The sequence below is a fragment of the Candida pseudojiufengensis genome (assembly GCF_024610245.1).
Source record: "Candida pseudojiufengensis strain CBS 10847 chromosome Unknown scaffold25, whole genome shotgun sequence".
In the NCBI taxonomy this organism is placed as follows: Eukaryota; Fungi; Ascomycota; class Pichiomycetes; order Serinales; family Debaryomycetaceae; genus Lodderomyces; species Lodderomyces pseudojiufengensis.
The window spans coordinates 82,818-99,795 of record NW_026261544.1 but is presented as its reverse complement, the minus strand read 5'-3'; the positions used below and the strand labels follow the sequence as shown (position 1 = coordinate 99,795).

The 16,978-nt window shown below is 27.3% G+C and overlaps 7 protein-coding genes across 7 annotated transcripts; 2 read left to right on the top strand and 5 right to left on the bottom strand. All coding sequences in view use genetic code 12, as the record gives it.

The window, feature by feature from the left end:
* Positions 1–221: 221 nt before the first annotated feature.
* Positions 222–1,112, bottom strand: KGF55_005458 (cytochrome-b5 reductase; the record flags this gene model as incomplete). The annotated part of the gene is made up of 1 exon (XM_051760473.1): positions 222–1,112. One exon carries the CDS (start codon positions 1,110–1,112, stop codon positions 222–224), a length of 891 nt encoding a protein of 296 aa, XP_051611873.1.
* A 299-nt stretch (positions 1,113–1,411) lies between these two features.
* TUB1 (alpha-tubulin) lies at positions 1,412–3,011 on the bottom strand (the record flags this gene model as incomplete). The annotated part of the gene is made up of 2 exons (XM_051760472.1): positions 1,412–2,736; positions 2,987–3,011. 2 exons carry the CDS (start codon positions 3,009–3,011, stop codon positions 1,412–1,414), a joined length of 1,350 nt encoding a protein of 449 aa, XP_051611872.1.
* A 1,330-nt stretch (positions 3,012–4,341) lies between these two features.
* Positions 4,342–7,794, bottom strand: KGF55_005456 (uncharacterized protein; the record flags this gene model as incomplete). Its single annotated transcript, XM_051760470.1, has 1 exon — positions 4,342–7,794. One exon carries the CDS (start codon positions 7,792–7,794, stop codon positions 4,342–4,344), a length of 3,453 nt encoding a protein of 1,150 aa, XP_051611871.1.
* Positions 7,795–8,932: 1,138 nt separating this feature from the next.
* KGF55_005455 (uncharacterized protein) lies at positions 8,933–9,862 on the top strand (the record flags this gene model as incomplete). The annotated part of the gene is made up of 1 exon (XM_051760469.1): positions 8,933–9,862. One exon carries the CDS (start codon positions 8,933–8,935, stop codon positions 9,860–9,862), a length of 930 nt encoding a protein of 309 aa, XP_051611870.1.
* Positions 9,863–9,921: 59 nt separating this feature from the next.
* Positions 9,922–11,271, bottom strand: ERG13 (hydroxymethylglutaryl-CoA synthase; the record flags this gene model as incomplete). Its single annotated transcript, XM_051760468.1, has 1 exon — positions 9,922–11,271. The coding sequence occupies one exon, from the start codon at positions 11,269–11,271 to the stop codon at positions 9,922–9,924; it is 1,350 nt and encodes a 449-aa protein (XP_051611869.1).
* Positions 11,272–12,391: 1,120 nt separating this feature from the next.
* ALO1 (D-arabinono-1,4-lactone oxidase) lies at positions 12,392–14,062 on the top strand (the record flags this gene model as incomplete). Its single annotated transcript, XM_051760467.1, has 1 exon — positions 12,392–14,062. One exon carries the CDS (start codon positions 12,392–12,394, stop codon positions 14,060–14,062), a length of 1,671 nt encoding a protein of 556 aa, XP_051611868.1.
* A 158-nt stretch (positions 14,063–14,220) lies between these two features.
* On the bottom strand, positions 14,221–16,956 carry KGF55_005452 (uncharacterized protein; the record flags this gene model as incomplete). Its single annotated transcript, XM_051760466.1, has 1 exon — positions 14,221–16,956. One exon carries the CDS (start codon positions 16,954–16,956, stop codon positions 14,221–14,223), a length of 2,736 nt encoding a protein of 911 aa, XP_051611867.1.
* Positions 16,957–16,978: the final 22 nt, after the last annotated feature.

Sequence of the window (16,978 nt, the reverse complement as noted above, 5' to 3'; positions counted from 1 at the left end):
AAAATGAATAACTGTTATCCGCGATGTCTGAAACTCGGAGATAAACTACTTTTAGACTATAAGCCTGGATCTCTACTTTTAGATTATAGACCGAAATCTCACTGACTTAATAACACATTGGTCAACAGAGTAGTCGATGAATATCGTTTATTCGATCTTGTTTTAAGAGCACGATTTTAAGAATACTTGTTTCAAAAAAATTATGTACATTAACTCTTCTATTAAAAACAAAATATATTATCTTTATTCCAATTCATTTCTTGAGTAATTTCATACATTTTTCTTTTCATTTCAGGTGGTCCACAAATAAATAACATATTATCATCATTAACTTTTGGTCCATATTTCTCCAACATTTCACGAGTTATATAACCTTTACCTTGATCCCAATTTTCAGAAGGATAAGTAACAGTATAATAAACTTTAAAATTTGGATATCTTTTTGAAATTTCATCAATTTCATTTTTTAATAAAATATCTTTTTCAGTTTCATTACCAAATATAAGATACATCTTGGTATCATCTGATAAATTTGTTATAATTCTTGTTATTACTTGAAGTATTGGAGTTATACCTGTTCCACCAGCAATTAAACCAATTTCTTTAGCCATTGAAGGTTTATAATTTAATTTTCCAATTGGACCTCTAAATTTAACAGTTTGACCAATTTGTATATTTGCTAATTTTTTTGTAACTTTACCATTTTCATAATGTTTTACTAATATATCAAAAAATCCTGCATCAAATTGATTTGAAATTGGTGAATAATATCTTATTTCATCTTTACCATCAATTGTAAAACAACAAGATAAATGATGACCTGTTGGAATATCTAAAATTTCATCTTCTCTATTTAATTTAAATCTATATATTGAAGTCATTGGTGCAATTATAGTTCTATCAATTAATTCAAAATCCCTCCATACTGTATTATGTAATGATGATTTTCTTTGATAAGCTTCATAATATTTAAAAGAACATACAACTATTATAAATGCTATAGTATATGGCATATATGACCAACTAAATAACCATGTTCCAAATAGTATAAGAGCAATGGGGATATATATCCCATGTAACGGTTGATCAAGTAATTTTCTCTTATCTTCCATCTTCGGAGTTTGATATATTAGTGGTGAATTGTTAGATATCAAGTGAAAAATTTTGAAATAAGGAATTTTTTATCAGACTCGCTCTCAAATTTATTACCGAGAATAACGCGATATCTTAATATAGAGTTGATACACTACAATCACCAAAGATATAGAAATGACCCTGAATTATAAGTTGAAAAAAAGAAATATAAACTCAATATAGCCACAATTAATTAGCAATTGAAATTTTCTTTTTGGAAATGAAGAGGAAAAAGGTATATAGAAACAACAACATCATAAACAAAACTCACCAAAGATTAGTACTCTTCACCTTCTTCATCTGGGAATGAATCAGTACCAACTTCAATATAATCTCTTTCTAAAGCAGCTAAATCTTCTCTTGCTTCAGTAAATTCACCTTCTTCCATACCTTCTCCAACATACCAATGAACAAAAGCTCTTTTTGAATACATTAAATCGAATTTTTTATCAATTCTTCTCCAAGCTTCAGCAATAGCAGTAGTATTAGATAACATACAAACAGCTCTTGAAGCACCAGCTAATTCATTGTTTTTAATTTCAGTTGGTGGTTGATAACAAATACCAATTTTAAAACCAGTTGGACACCAATCAACTAATTGAACAGTTTTTTTAGATTTAACTTGTGCAACAGCATTTTGAACATCACGAGTAACAACATCACCTCTATATAATAAACAAGTAGCCATATATTTACCAGTTCTTGGATCACATTTAACCATTTGATTACCAGGTTCAAAACATGATTGAGTAATTTCAGATACAGAATTAGCTTCATGATTTGCTCTTGTTTTTGAAAATACTGGAGCATAACTTACTAATGGGAAATGAATTCTTGGATATGGAACTAAATTTGTTTGAAATTCATTTAAATCAACATTTAATGAACCATCAAATCTTAATGAAGCTGTAACTGATGAAACAACTTGAGCAATTAAATTATTTAATGAACTAAAATTTGGTCTTGAAATATCTAAATTTTTTCTACACATTTCATAAATTGCTTCATTATCAACCATAAAAGTACAATCAGCATGTTCTAAAGTTGTATGAGTAGTTAAAACTGTATTATATGGTTCAACAACTGAAGTTGAAACTTGTGGTGCAGGATAAACTGCAAATTCTAATTTTGATTTTTTACCATAATCTAATGATAATTGTTCTAATAATAAAGATCCTAAACCTGAACCAGTACCACCACCTAATGAATGAGTAAATAAAAATCCTTGTAAACCATCACATTGATCACTCATTCTTCTAATTCTATCTAATACATCATCTAAAATTTCTCTACCAACAGTATAATGACCTCTTGCATAATTATTTGCAGCATCTTCTTTTCCAGCAATTAATTGTTCTGGATGAAATAAATCTTTATAAAGACCAGTACGAACTTCATCAATAACATTTGGTTCTAAATCAACATATAAAGCTCTTGGAACATATTTACCTGAACCAGTTTCACTGAAAAAAGTAGAAAATCCTTCTTCTCCTCCTTTTGGTCTATCTAAACCTTCTTGTAAGTAACCATCTGGTCTTATACCATGTTCTTGAGAATATAATTCCCAACATGCATTACCAATTTGACAACCAGCTTGACCAACTATAACGAGTTAGTAAAATGTTATCGAAGCGCGTCTTAACAAATGGAGCTATCATTGAAGGGTGAATTGAAGGTACTTTGTTGATATTATATTGATTCTCCTTTATTGCTTGTTGATTATTGCTCCATCAAGTGCTACTCTCTTTAAATCAACGTTATCCTTAACGACGTGTAACAAATAAATTGATTCCACAAATTCTCCCCCAATATCTCAATCTATCTCCCCTTGTTCTCACGTATTCAAACATACCATTGATACTAATTACTTCTCTCATATTGATTGATTTGAATTGAAACTAATACTGAAGATATAAAATATCAAATTATTCTAATCTTATGATTTTATGAAACAAATCCAAATTTTTTAATTATTTTTTTTTTGTTTGATTTGAATTTGTTTTGTTTTTGTTTACAAAAATTAATTATTGTATTATGTAATACTTTACGTAATTTATCTTATTTAAGTAGCCTAGTTTGTATAAAATATAAATATTGGTTACACGATATGCTACCAGCTGAGTGATAAAAATTAGATAAGCTTAACAATATCAACAAATATCGACAACAATTTTTTAAGTACTTCATTATTTATGGTTTGCACATTAATCATATTTTCATCACTTCTAGTGCTTTTCAGTAATTAATTCATTTGAAACTGATCAGTTATTGGTTGGAATTAAAGGAGGCTGAACATATTTAGTTTTACTGCATGATGTGTTCTGGATAGCGAGTTTAAGTTAATTGAAATTTTGCGGATACAATATCTACTTCAATTAAACATGTTCTAGCCTCGTATGTTGTCAACTATAAAATGAATTTTCAAAACTTGACATGTTAAACAGCAAAACCAAGAAATCATTTCAAATTGGGATTATTGCAAGCACTTTCAATTCTTCAAAATAGTCTTCAATTACAATGGACTTCATTAGTGGCTGAAAATTGATGGTCTTGAGTATATTCTTGTTGGGATTGAGAGGATCATAAAACCAACACATTTCACTCCATCTTTTACGTTTATCACGGCTGGTTTGCGCAAGGTCATTTGTCAGTTTTCAGATTACATGTTTTTACCAAACAAAGTGATTCATGATATCGATATCCCTTATACCCGTCATTTACGGTATGTATTCTTCGGAGAATTACAAGTGGGGTTTCATTCACCTTGCAAACATAGAAATTATCTGAGATTTCAGGATGTTTAACGTCTAGGTCGTAGCCAGTTTTTTGAGCTTTTATCCTTTTCGTCTTTTTCCTTATGAACTTACAATCTTCAACCAAAATGTACCATAGGTGTTTATCATGGAGTTTGCAAGAAGCAAGGTGAAATCGAAAAGGATAAGAGTTCAAAAATCTAGTTACGTCCGGCGTCAAAACTTTCTGGAACCTCAAATGGTTCTTAGGTTTGTAATGTGGTAGTTAAATATTGAGTGACAGCAACCAACAAAGTTAATGAGCCGTTGGATTCGGTGACTATAGGAAGACTCACAAGTCATGAATTACTCGCTGCTTTTATCGATGTTTCAAAAAGTTTTATTTGCGTATATTTTATTATAAAAAAATTAACCACTATTTATCATCATCACCACATATAAACTCACCTACTTCTTAATAATTTAATCCAACAAGACTTTTCAAATGTTCAATTATTCCAACTGGATGTTTTTTAATACCTAATTTGTCACCAATATCTTCACCAACATCTTTTAAAACATCACTAATAGATTTATCCCATTTTAAATTTTTATAACCAGAAAATAATTTATTTTGAGCTTCTGCTAAAGTTAATAATTCTTTTCTATTTAATCCTGATAACCAATTATAATTATAACCAAATGATCTTAAATAAGCTTTTAAATCAGCATTTGAATAAGTTTTAATTATTGAATCCCATTTTTCATGAATTTCTTCTTTTGCTTGTTCTGCAACATCATAAATTTTATTATTAAATAAACCTAAATGAAATAATATTGATCTATATTGATTTTTAAACCAATCTTGAATTTTTGGAGAATAATGAATATAATTTTTATGAGTTGAATCCCAAACTTCTTCCGATGTTGTTTGAATTTTTTCTTGAGCATCTTGGGAATATTCTTTTGCTAATTTATTTGCTTCTTTTGACCATTCATTAGCTTTTTTACTAGCATCTTTTTTTAAATTTTCATATTGTTTGCCAGCTTCTTTACTATATTCATTTGCCTTTTTACCAGCTTCTTTTTTCCAATATTCATATTGCTTGCCTGCTTCATTTAAAAGTTCATCTGCTTTTACACCAGCATACTTTTTATATTCATCATATTTAATACTTGCATCTTTTGCAGCATTTTCATATTGTTTATAAGCTTCAATTTGAGCTTTATCTAATTGTTTAAGTGCTTCTTCTGAATATTCTTCATATTTTTTACCTGCTAATTTATAAAATTCATCATATTTTTTAGCAGCATCTTCGGATGCAATTTCATATTGTTTTGCAGCTTCATTTGATAAATCTGTGGAATATTTGTTAAATTTATTTTTAGCTTTTGTTCCATATTCTAATGCTAATGCTCCAATAATTGATGAATATTCAGTATATTTCTTAGATGCATCTTTTGCTGCTAGTTCATATTGTTTTCCAGCTTCTTTATATAATTCATCAACTTTATTACTTGCATCTTTTGACCATTCTGAATATTTTTCATTAGCTAATTTATTAAAAGCATCATATTTTTCATTAGCTAATTTTCTTGCAATTTCATATTGTTTTGCAGCTTCTTTTGATAATTCATTTGCTTTTTCATTAATTGAATTTGAATATTCATTATATTGTTTATTTGCAAGTTTTGAAATATCTTGATATTTTCTTGAAGTTAATTTTTTATATTCATTATATTTTTTTTCAGCATCTGCAGCAGCTAATTCATATTGTTTACCAGCTTCTTTTTTAACATCATCAACTGCATCATTTGCTAAATTTGAATATTCATCAAATTTTTTACTGGCTTCAGCAGCAGCTAATTCATATGATTTACCAGCATCATTAGTTAACTCATCTAATTTTTTATTGAATAATTTTTGATATTCTTCATATTTCTTATTAGCATCTTTAACTGCAATTTCATATTGTTTTCCAGCAGCTTCAGCAACATTATCAGCTTTTTTATTAACTAATTTTTGAAAATTTGTATATTTTTCATTAGCATCTTTTGCTGCTTCTTCATATTTAATACCAGCTTGTTTTGATAAATCATCAACTGAATCATCTGCAGTAGATAAATAATCATCATAAATATCTTTTGCTTGTTGAGCTAATAAACCATATTGTGCACCTAACTCCTCGATATGATCATCAACATTTTTTAAAACTTGTTGTCCACCCTTTGAAAGTTTTTCTTGACCTTGTTCTAACCAAGATTTTGAAGATTTACCACCAAATAAACTTGATTCAATTTTTTTCCAATCTTTAATTAATTTTCTAGTTAATGATTTAACATAATTTGAACTTGCTAATTTTGCATCAACAATTAATTTTCCTAAATTTTTTGCATGATCATCAATTTCATCAGATAATCCTACAGCGTATTCATAACTTGATTTTTGAATTTCTTGTAAAGCATCTTCAACTGAATATTCTTCTTTTTTAAATTCATCTCTTGCAGTTTCACTTGCTTTATTAAAATATTCTTCAACTAATTTAAAAGCATGTTTAATTTTATTTTCAGAATAATTTTCAGATTCTGGTACATTTTTGTTTAAATAATGTTTAAAAGTATTTAAATCTGGTGCATAAAATCTAATTTGTGATTCAATATTATTACTTCCTGATCCACTTTTTTTAAATTGTTCTTGAAAAGCAGTAATTAAATCTTGTCTTGATCCTTCAATATTTTGACCTTGTTCAATTAACCATTGTTTTATGGAGTTAGTAGAAACATCATTATCAACAATATAAGCATCTGCTTCAACATGAATTGGATCAGCATTATGTTCTTTAACTAAATCTACTAATTGTTGTCTTGTTGTAAATATGGAATATGGAACTTTACGAACATTTAAAAATTCACGTAATTTATCTTTTGACCAATTATCAATACCAACAAAGAAAGTATCATTAATTAAATTAGAAACACCACCCTTCTTCTTGTTTGAACCAGTAGAAGTTGAAGAATCTCCATCTTTTGATAAAAATGGATGATGTTTCTTTTCAGCATGTTGTAACCAAGTTTGAATGTCTTGTAATAAATATTTTTTATATTCTTGAGCTTTTTTAATTAATTCATCTTTATCTAAATCTGCAACATATTCATCTGGACTTACATTTATAAAACCATGTAAAAATAACCATTCTCTTAATTGAGAATATGACCAAGTTTCAAAAAATTCATTTTTAATTTGACCAGTTTTATCAAATATTGATTTATCAAATAAATCTAATGAATCAAATAATGCATCTTTTGTATCAATTATATCATTAGTTGCTTTATAATTAAATTCTTTAACTTTATCAATTAATTGATCTTTTGTTGATTTTTTATTATATTCAATTCCATAACGATTTAACCAATTTGTTAAATCATCATTTGACCAAGAATCATATAACCAATTTCCAGGATAATAACTTGAACCATGATTCTTTTTAGCAATTTTATCATAACTTGATTTAATTTCTTTTAATAAATCCGATTTGTTAGCTTTTGGATCATAAGTAATACCATTATGTTTTAAATATTTTTGTAAAGAATTTAAATCCCAACTTTCAAAAAACCAATCTTTAATAGATTGTTTCGTATCCTTTTTGTTTCCACCAAATAAATAACTAAAATTTAAATAATCTTCTAAATTTGATTTTTTAGGTTTCAATTGTTTATCAATTTCAATTTTTAACTTGTTGTAACCATTTTCTAATTTTTTAGCTTCATTATTTGCAATTTCAATTAATTTTGAATTATCCCAACTTGGATCTTCTTTAATTTTTAAATCTTTTAAAAATTGTTTTAAATCATTATTACTCCATTCTTCAAATCCATAATTGGCTGAAACCAATTGAACAAAGATCAATGATAACCAAATTAATCTCATGATGATGAATTTAAGTTTCTTTCAAGTCAATTGAGTGTAGTGAGGTATTAATTGATTGATGAAATTAAGAAGTTGTAATTGTAGCAGTAATTAAAATCAATTGATTAATTTTGAAGATGTGGCAATGGAAAAATGTAAATTAAATTCGGATAGCATAATAATGGATCATCACCCACATATTTATGTATGATCACATAGTTTATAATTTTCAATTAGTTAGTAGCAATTTAGCAACATTAGAAAAATTTCATAAAACTTAAATTTGTTTCACACAGAAAAAAAAATAAAATTAAGGGGTAATGGAATAAGACGAATTTAATTTTAAAAAAATGTTGGATACCGAATAAGAAGTCGAGTGAAGACAGATCTCGAGTTTGAACAAATTTCAATGAAACTGATACTGAGACAGCAAATCAATTGGAGGTACAAATACTTTTGACATACTAGACGACTTGAAAAATTTTCAAAAAATGATAGAAAAAACAAGTTGTCTTTACCTCGAGTGAGTTATCACAGTACTGTCTAATTTTGAAACAATTTCAAAGTAAAGTCGGTTCGATAAATATCACACTATTAAATCCAAAAGCTTCGATTATAGTCCAAATTAACAAAAATTCATAAAATAATTTAAGTATTCTTGCATATTAATATAAGTGCCCCACTAAATTTCAAACAGATCTGTTGATAATCAGATCTTCGTGTATCTTGAACCTAACTTACAATTATTGTTCCTTCCTTAATGAAATATATCAATAATTGATCGTTTGACCTTTAAATTTTTAATTTCTCTTTTGACAACATATTACGTTTAAATAAAATTTTATCTTGTACTTTAACCCTTTTTAACCCTTTTATCTTATTTACGAGAAATTACACATTTTTTGTTTCAGTTTTGCAACTAAATTTATATCAAAATCTTGAAGCAGAAGAAATACACAAATTTTCAATTTACTCCAGATCTGCTTAATCGATTTTAAATTGTTACAAGTAAATCAATTTTCTTTATACTTGACTAAAAAATAAAACACTATGGTAAAACTTTTCTTGATATCGTCGATTTATCAAATTATTTTTCATCTTTGCAAATAATAATACCTGAAGAACATTTTACTTCAAAAGTCATTTGATCAAAAATGGGATGTCCCATGAATTCATCAAGTTAAAAATTCAAGAAGATCAATTATTTAAAGAATTAGCTTTTGGTCATATTTCCAAAATATATAATGATGAATTAAATGAAATTAATGAATTTAAATTAAGTATAAAAAATGATCAATTGGACAAGTATAATGAGATTGTTGAAAAATATAGATTTGAAGAGAGGATATTCATTGAGGAGCATAAGTTGAAACAGAAACATAGTTCGGTTTATGCATTGATTGTCAAAAGCTGTAAAAAGTTTCTGAAATTGATCAAGGGAAAGATTGAGAGGAGCAAAAAGAAACGACATGAGACAAAAAGTAAAGTCAATACAAAGTCAATTCGACAAAAGTTTCGTTCAAGAAAGGAATTAAGGGTTGAAATTAAAGAATTACGAATCTTAACTCCCGTACAAAAATTATGGGGAATTCATTACGTCGTGTTCACAAGATTTTCAAAATCCAATAATATGATCAAACAAATAATACATCTTGCCGCTCCTCTTTACAAGCCAAATATTTCACTAGTGTTTAAACCCATAAAAGATCGATATAAGGTTAGATTTTGTAAAATTAGAAGAAAAATCTATCAATTCAAATTTAAATTTAGAGCCAAAATAAGAGTTGCAAAAAAATCATTGAAAAGTATGAAAATTGATACAATTCGAAAATTGCAAAGATTGAAAAGAAATATAAGTCATTCAAGAAGTACCGAAGATGTTCAATCATACAAAATACTCAAAAAATTAAATGATACTTGTACCACAGAAGGAAACCTAAATTATTTCATTAATGCTCAAAAAGAATTTAGTAAATTTGAATTAATGAAATACAAGATAATCACAGAGCCACTTACTAAAGTCGATAAGATCATAGAATCAAGCTCAGATAAAGAGTCAACGAGAAGTACTACAATTTCCAAATCATAGCGAAATTTTTATACCATTTTATTTACTTATTATCAAATTAATTTTTTCAATCTTTATGATTACTCTTTTATAGCATATTGTCTTCTATATTTATCATCAATTTCAGTTAAATAATAAGTTCCCAGTACTAAATTTTCAATACTTCCAGTTGGTTTAAAAGATTTTTTTAAATGAGCATTTTCTCTTAATTCTATAGCTTTTATATAATCTTCAGGTTTTTCAATTTTTCTACCATCATTTAATTTATAATCAAAATTTAAATTTTTTATTATTTTTGAAATATCTCCTTTTACAATAACTGATAAAAGTGTAGATGCTAATCCTGAACCATAAGAAAATATTCCAATTCTTTTATTTTGTAAATTTTCTGATCCAATATAATATAATAATGATGCAAATGATACCCATGCTGAAGCTGTATACATATTACCAGTATTTGTTGGTACTTTTAATGCTGGTTCAACTCTTTTTTTAGTTTCTTCTTTTGCTAAATTTACAAATGTTTTTTCTAAAATTTTATCGGTTAATGAATCATTATATGATAATTGATCTATATGTTTTCTGGTGGCTTCATCAATTAAATTTGAAAATTCCTGGGGATTTGATAAATAATCATTATATAATAATCTTGCATAACTCTTTGTTACTAATTTACAAGTTGGTACATGAAATGAATTAAAATCAAAATGATTATATAATCCAACTGTTTTTTTAGGTTCACCTGTAAATTTTTTTGAATAATTTTTATAACAATTATCAATTGCTTTTATATAACAACTTAATGAAAAATGACCATCAACAACAGGATATTCACTTGAAAAATCTGGTTTATAAAAATCATATGCATGTTCCATAAATGAACCTCTAATTGAATCAAATACAATTGGGGAATCTGGACCGATTAGTAAAGCAATAGCACCACATCCACCAGTTGGTCTTGCTGCTCCTTTATCATATATAGCAATATCTCCTGCAACAACAATAGCATCTCTACCATCCCAACTTGAACTTTCAATCCAATTTATAGCATTTATTACTGAGGAAGTACCTCCATAACATGCATTAATAGTATCAATACCTTCAATATCATTATTTTCACCAAATAATTGCATTAAAACAGATTTAACAGATTTTGATTTATCTAATAAAGTTTCTGTACCAACTTCTAATCTACCAATATTATTAACATCAATTTGATAATTTTTAATTAATTTTGATAATACAGTTAAACTTATTGAATAAATATCTTCTCTATCATTTACAAATGACATATTTGTTTGTCCTAATCCAATAGTATATTTACCTTGAGGAATATTATCAAATTTTTCTAAATCAGATTGATTTACTGCTTGTCCTGGAATATAAACTTCAATTCCTTTTATACCAATATTTTGTGGTGATTTAGTCATGTTGAGATGAGTTTAATTTGAGTTAAATGAGTGTATGAGTTTATGAATGTTGTAAAACTTGAAGAAGTATCTAATTGAAAAATAAATGTAAATTTTCAAAACTGGTCTCGACAAAAAAATAATTTTTTTCGTTTGGGTACGATATAAATGAAACAATAATAAAATTTGAAACAAACGCGACTGATGATTGATTGACTTAATAATATCAAATAAGTAAAGTTATGGTATAAAAAATTGGTTGATATGTATGTTAGCAATTTGTAGTATTAGCAATGATTTCAATAGATTTAATAATTGATTTGTAGAAAAGTTAAATAAAAAAAAAGTAAAAGTATGAAATTAATAGGAACTCTACATTTATAAATTGACTATGAAGTAAAGTACCTATGAGGCTTGTACATAATTAACACATTTTTCTACAATAGAAATTGTACCTGGATCTATCGTATATCAAATTAATTTTCAATTCTTGTGTGGTTTATTAGGCTAAACGATATGACATAAAATGTATGAGTGTCGCGTAATACAATTCACTGTCATCAAGTTAATGCATTTTTCGACATGTTATCAAATGACATAAGTCCTATGACATAATAAACTCGTATATTAATACTTATTAGATTAATATTGTAAACTAGGATAACCAAACGAAGAAATTGCCTAGAAGTGGGCCAACAGTAAAATTTTTCAAAATTATCAGCACGAATCCATAGGGTCATGAAAATACAATTCTATAGCCTTTTGATGAATTACGTCGGGTTTTTCTAACTCAGATTATTTGTAGAGAAATTCTCCACTAAGTACGTCATTTAAGATTTGCGCTGTAGTAAGTCTAATATTTCATAGTGGTACTGGTAAGGTTAATAATGGAGTACGCAGAGTCAGAAAAAAATCAGAAAAACGAAGCGAAATTCGGACTTTTTTCATATTTAAAAAAAACTTCATAACGGATTTAAGATTAAGTAGTTTTGAAAAATTTAGTTTTTATTAGCCTAAATACAAGAATTATAATTTCAAAATTTAACTTAAACTAAGAGGTCGACGTTTCTTACAACCACGTTAACCTTCATAACAGCTTTCATTAAATTGGTTGTTATTTCACCCTTTCATCCAAATCAAGATGAGTAGTTCTATACCTGAATCATTACAACCATTTGTTACTAATAAATTTATACATAAAACATGGGCAGGTACTTTTTATTGTCAACCACAAGCTATATTTCAACCAAGAAATGAAAATGAAATTAAAGAACTTATAAAACAAGCTAAAATACATCATAAAACTATAATGACAGTTGGTTCTGGACATTCACCAAGTGATTTAACAATGACTAAAGAATGGTTATGTAATTTAGATAAATTTAATCATATTTTAAAAGAAGAACCAATAAAAGGACCTGTATCACCAAATTCAAGAGAAACTGAAGTCAAATTTGTTGATCTTACAGTTGAAGCTGGTTGTAGAGTTTTTGAATTAAATGAATATTTGAAAAAAAATGATTTAGCTATTCAAAATTTAGGATCAATCAGTGATCAATCAATAGCTGGGTTAATTTCAACAGGTACTCATGGATCAACTCAATATCATGGTTTAGTATCTCAACAAGTAGTTTCTATAAAATTTTTAAATTCAAAAGGAGAATCAATAAATTGTTCATCAATAGAAAATCCAAATTACTTTAGGGCTATATTATTATCATTAGGTAAAATTGGAATTATAACTCATGTAACTTTAAGAACTTGTCCAAAATATACTATTAAATCAATTCAAGAAGTTATAAATTTTGATACATTATTAAACTCATGGGATACAATATGGTTACATTCAGAATTTATTAGAATTTGGTGGTTTCCATATACTGATAAATGTATATTATGGAGAGCAAATAAATCAAATGATAAAATTTCACCACCAAGACCTTCATGGTATGGAACATGGTTTGGAAGAATTTTTTATGAATCTTTACTTTGGATTTCAGTTCATTTATGGCCAAGTTTTACTCCAAAAGTTGAAAAATTTGTTTTTAATCAACAATATGGTAATGTTGAAACTATTGGAAAAGGAGATATTGCAGTACAAAATTCAGTTGAAGCTTTAAATATGGATTGTTTATTTTCTCAATTTGTAAATGAATGGTCTGCTCCATTAAATAATGGTATAAAAATTTTAAAAGAATTAAAAAATATAATTGAAACAGCTGCAAATAAAAATGAATTTTATGTACATGCTCCAATAGAAGTACGTTGTTCAAATGTTACTCAATCAAATGAACCATTTAAAGATGATCAAGGTAATGATTCCCTTTATCCATCACAAGAATGGTTATCTCATAGAATTAAAACAAGTGCTGGGCCAATACCAGGAAATAACTTCCAACCATATATGGATAATTCACCAAGATTAAAATATCAAAATACTTCAAAACCAACAAATGATCAATTAACAATGTTTATAAATGCAACAATGTATAGACCATTTGGAACAAATGTAGAAACTTACAAATGGTATCAATTTTTTGAAAATATAATGATTGAAGGTGGTGGAAAACCTCATTGGGCTAAAAATTTTATTGGTTTCCCATCTGAGAAACAAAACTCGGAAGAAGATTTAAAAAACCAAATTGAATTTGGTGGTAAACCTTTTTATTCAATGGTTGGTTTCAAAAAAGTTATGCAAAATTGGTTTGGACAAGATTTAATTGAATTTAATAAAATTAGAAAATTAACTGATCCTGATGGTATATTTTTAAGTGGGAAACAATGGGCAGATAGAAATGGTATAATTTTGTAAAATGAGGATATAATGAATGAAGATATAGTAAGATGAAGATATAGTAAAATGAAGATATAGAATAGATAAAAAAAGAACAAATTACTATAATAGACAATTTTTATAGATAAAAATTTTATAAGTTAAGTAATACATTTGATAATTATTATTTATTTCTTTTACTTAAATGGAGCTTTTAATGGATCAATAACAACACCTTGTTTTGTAATAATTCTAGGCATAGTTAATTTTTGATGAGTTTCTCTACTTGTCCATTCTTGTCCCACAGGCATTCTTAATGATCTTTCATACTGTTCTTTAGTTTCAAAGCCAAATGGAATATCAGAAGATTGATATTTAAGATTCTTTTTATTTTGTTTTTCATTAATTATTACATTTTTTAAATTTTTATCTTTTCTTTTATCTTTTTGCATTATTCCATCAATTTTTTTTATAATTTTTCTCTTTTTTGGTTTTGTTGAACCTCCAGCCCAATCTCCCCATCCAGGTAATGTTAAATCTTCTTCTTTATCATCTTCATCTTCAACCATTTTTCTTTTTTCTTGTATAAATTCATTAACTACATCATCTCCAATAAATGCTTCTTTAATTAAATCTTTTTGTTTAAACATTTTAGGAACTGAATCTTCTGCGTCTTCTTCATTTTCCGAATCATTATGAATATCTCTTATATTTAAAGTTTCATTAATATCAATTAACGTATCATCTTTAGAATTATGTTTTTTTAATTTTTGTTTAGCTATTTTAGCAGCTGCTTTTGCAAATTTTGATGAATCTTGATCTATAGTTGTTATTTTTGATGATTTTTGTTTTGGATCATTAATTGGTCCAGAAGATAACCAAGGATTTGATTCATCAACTTCTAGTTTTTCAATCGTGGCTTTTGATGTATCAGAATTTTTGCTATTTTCCGTTATTTGATTTTTATTGAGCTTTTTGCTTATAGAACTAACATTATCTTCTTCAACTTGTTTCAATATTTCTTCATTGATATTTGAAGTGTCTTGAGCTGATGGATTATAAACACGTCTACCGGTATTTTTGGTGACGTTAACCAACCCATTATCATTATCTTGATCAAATAAATCAAGTCCATCATCTTCTCCATTCTCTATTCTTTTCAATCTTTCAAGTTCTTTCAAATTCTCTTCCTTCTTTCTACGTTCAGCATTAACCATAAAATCCATTGCCATTACACCCTTACCAATTTTTGAACGATCTATTTTATCCTTTTTATCAGTATTATTAATGTCGTATTCTATCTGTTCTAAATCATCATCACTATATTGATCTTCATCTTTTAACCCTATTTGTTTTTCTCTTAATCTTTCACCTTGTCGCAACATTTCTTCTAATTCAGAACGATTAGATGCATCTTTAGAAAGTCCACTTTTTATCATTGATTGAGCCCATTTCAGTTGAGTTTTATGTTTTTGACTCATTCTTTCTTGTGCTCTGTTATAATCATAATCTTCTTCATCTTCATTTTCTTCTGCTTCATCAACTAATTCTTGATTTCTAAGTCTTTCTCTTTTTTTAATTTTATGATATGTCTTTGATTTAATTTTCTTTAATCTTTTAGCTTTTCTTTCATCTCTAAACATTAATTCTCTCATTAATCGTAATTCATTAGTTCTTTTCAGTAATTCTTCAGATGATAATTTTGCCATTGCAATTTCTTCAAAAGTTGATTCATTTTTATTTGAATCTAAATTTGATTTAATTAATATTTCATTTACTTTCTTCTCCATTTCGTTCGTTGGTTCTTTATTATCTGGTCTAAATGTATTTGCTGAATCATTAATTTGATCTGATTTTTGCATTGGAAACTTTAATACTTCTGCTTGTCTATTTTGTTGAACTGTATCAGTCCATTTACTTACTTCTTTTTTAGCTATATCATATGCAGCTCCTCTATCATTTCTTTCCTGTATTCTTTTAGGTAATGGAGTTGCAATAGCTTTTGCATTTTTATCAATTAAAATATTATCAACACCTTCAACTCCTGACATCATTTCAGCTAATGATAATGTTTCACCTTTTGTTGGAACATTGAATTCATTCTCTTCACGATTTTCAACTATAAATTTTTTTCTTTCTTTTGGTCTTGATGAATCTAATTCTTTCTTTAACATTTTGGTTGTCTTACTTAAATCGATGTCGTCGTCGTCTTCATTGTTTGCAAAAACATCTTCCTCGTCTGAACTTGAATCTTCGTCTTCTTCATCTTCTTCGTCGTCGTCAGAAGCCCCATTCTTTGTCGAATCAGCTCCATCTTCTTCTATTGCATCATCATCTTCATCTTCGTCATAATCTTCCTCTCCACTTGACGAACTTTCTGACACCCATTCATCATTCAATACAATATCCGTTGGTTCTCTCTTATTGGTTAAACTTGCTAAATCTCGATCATCCATATCCCAAGCTTCTGATAAAGAAACTAATTGACTTTCATCTATACTATTATATCCATCATCCTCTTCTTCATCTTCACTATCACTATATTGATTCAACTTCTCCCTTTTCGCCTTATCCCTTAAAGTTTGTGAAAATTTACTATTCAAGACATCATAATCATCATCACTTCCCAATGCCTCATCTGAATCAAGTTCTTCATCTAATAAATCTTCATTTTCTTGTCCATCTTTTAAAAATTTTCTTGCATCTAAGATCCCTTCTTCAAATGCTAATCCACTTTGATAATTTCCACCATCTTCATCATCTGAATCTTTTATATTATTATTTCTTCTTTCTTGTCTTTCTGCTATTTGATAAGCATCTAAAACTTTTTGTGCACTTCTATTTCGACTACTTTTCCCAACTTTCTTTTTGTTGTTAGACTTGTTACTATTGTTGGGTTTGCTGTTCAGCCTGTTGTTGGTTTTACGGGACATTCTTGAACATAAACTTGTAGTA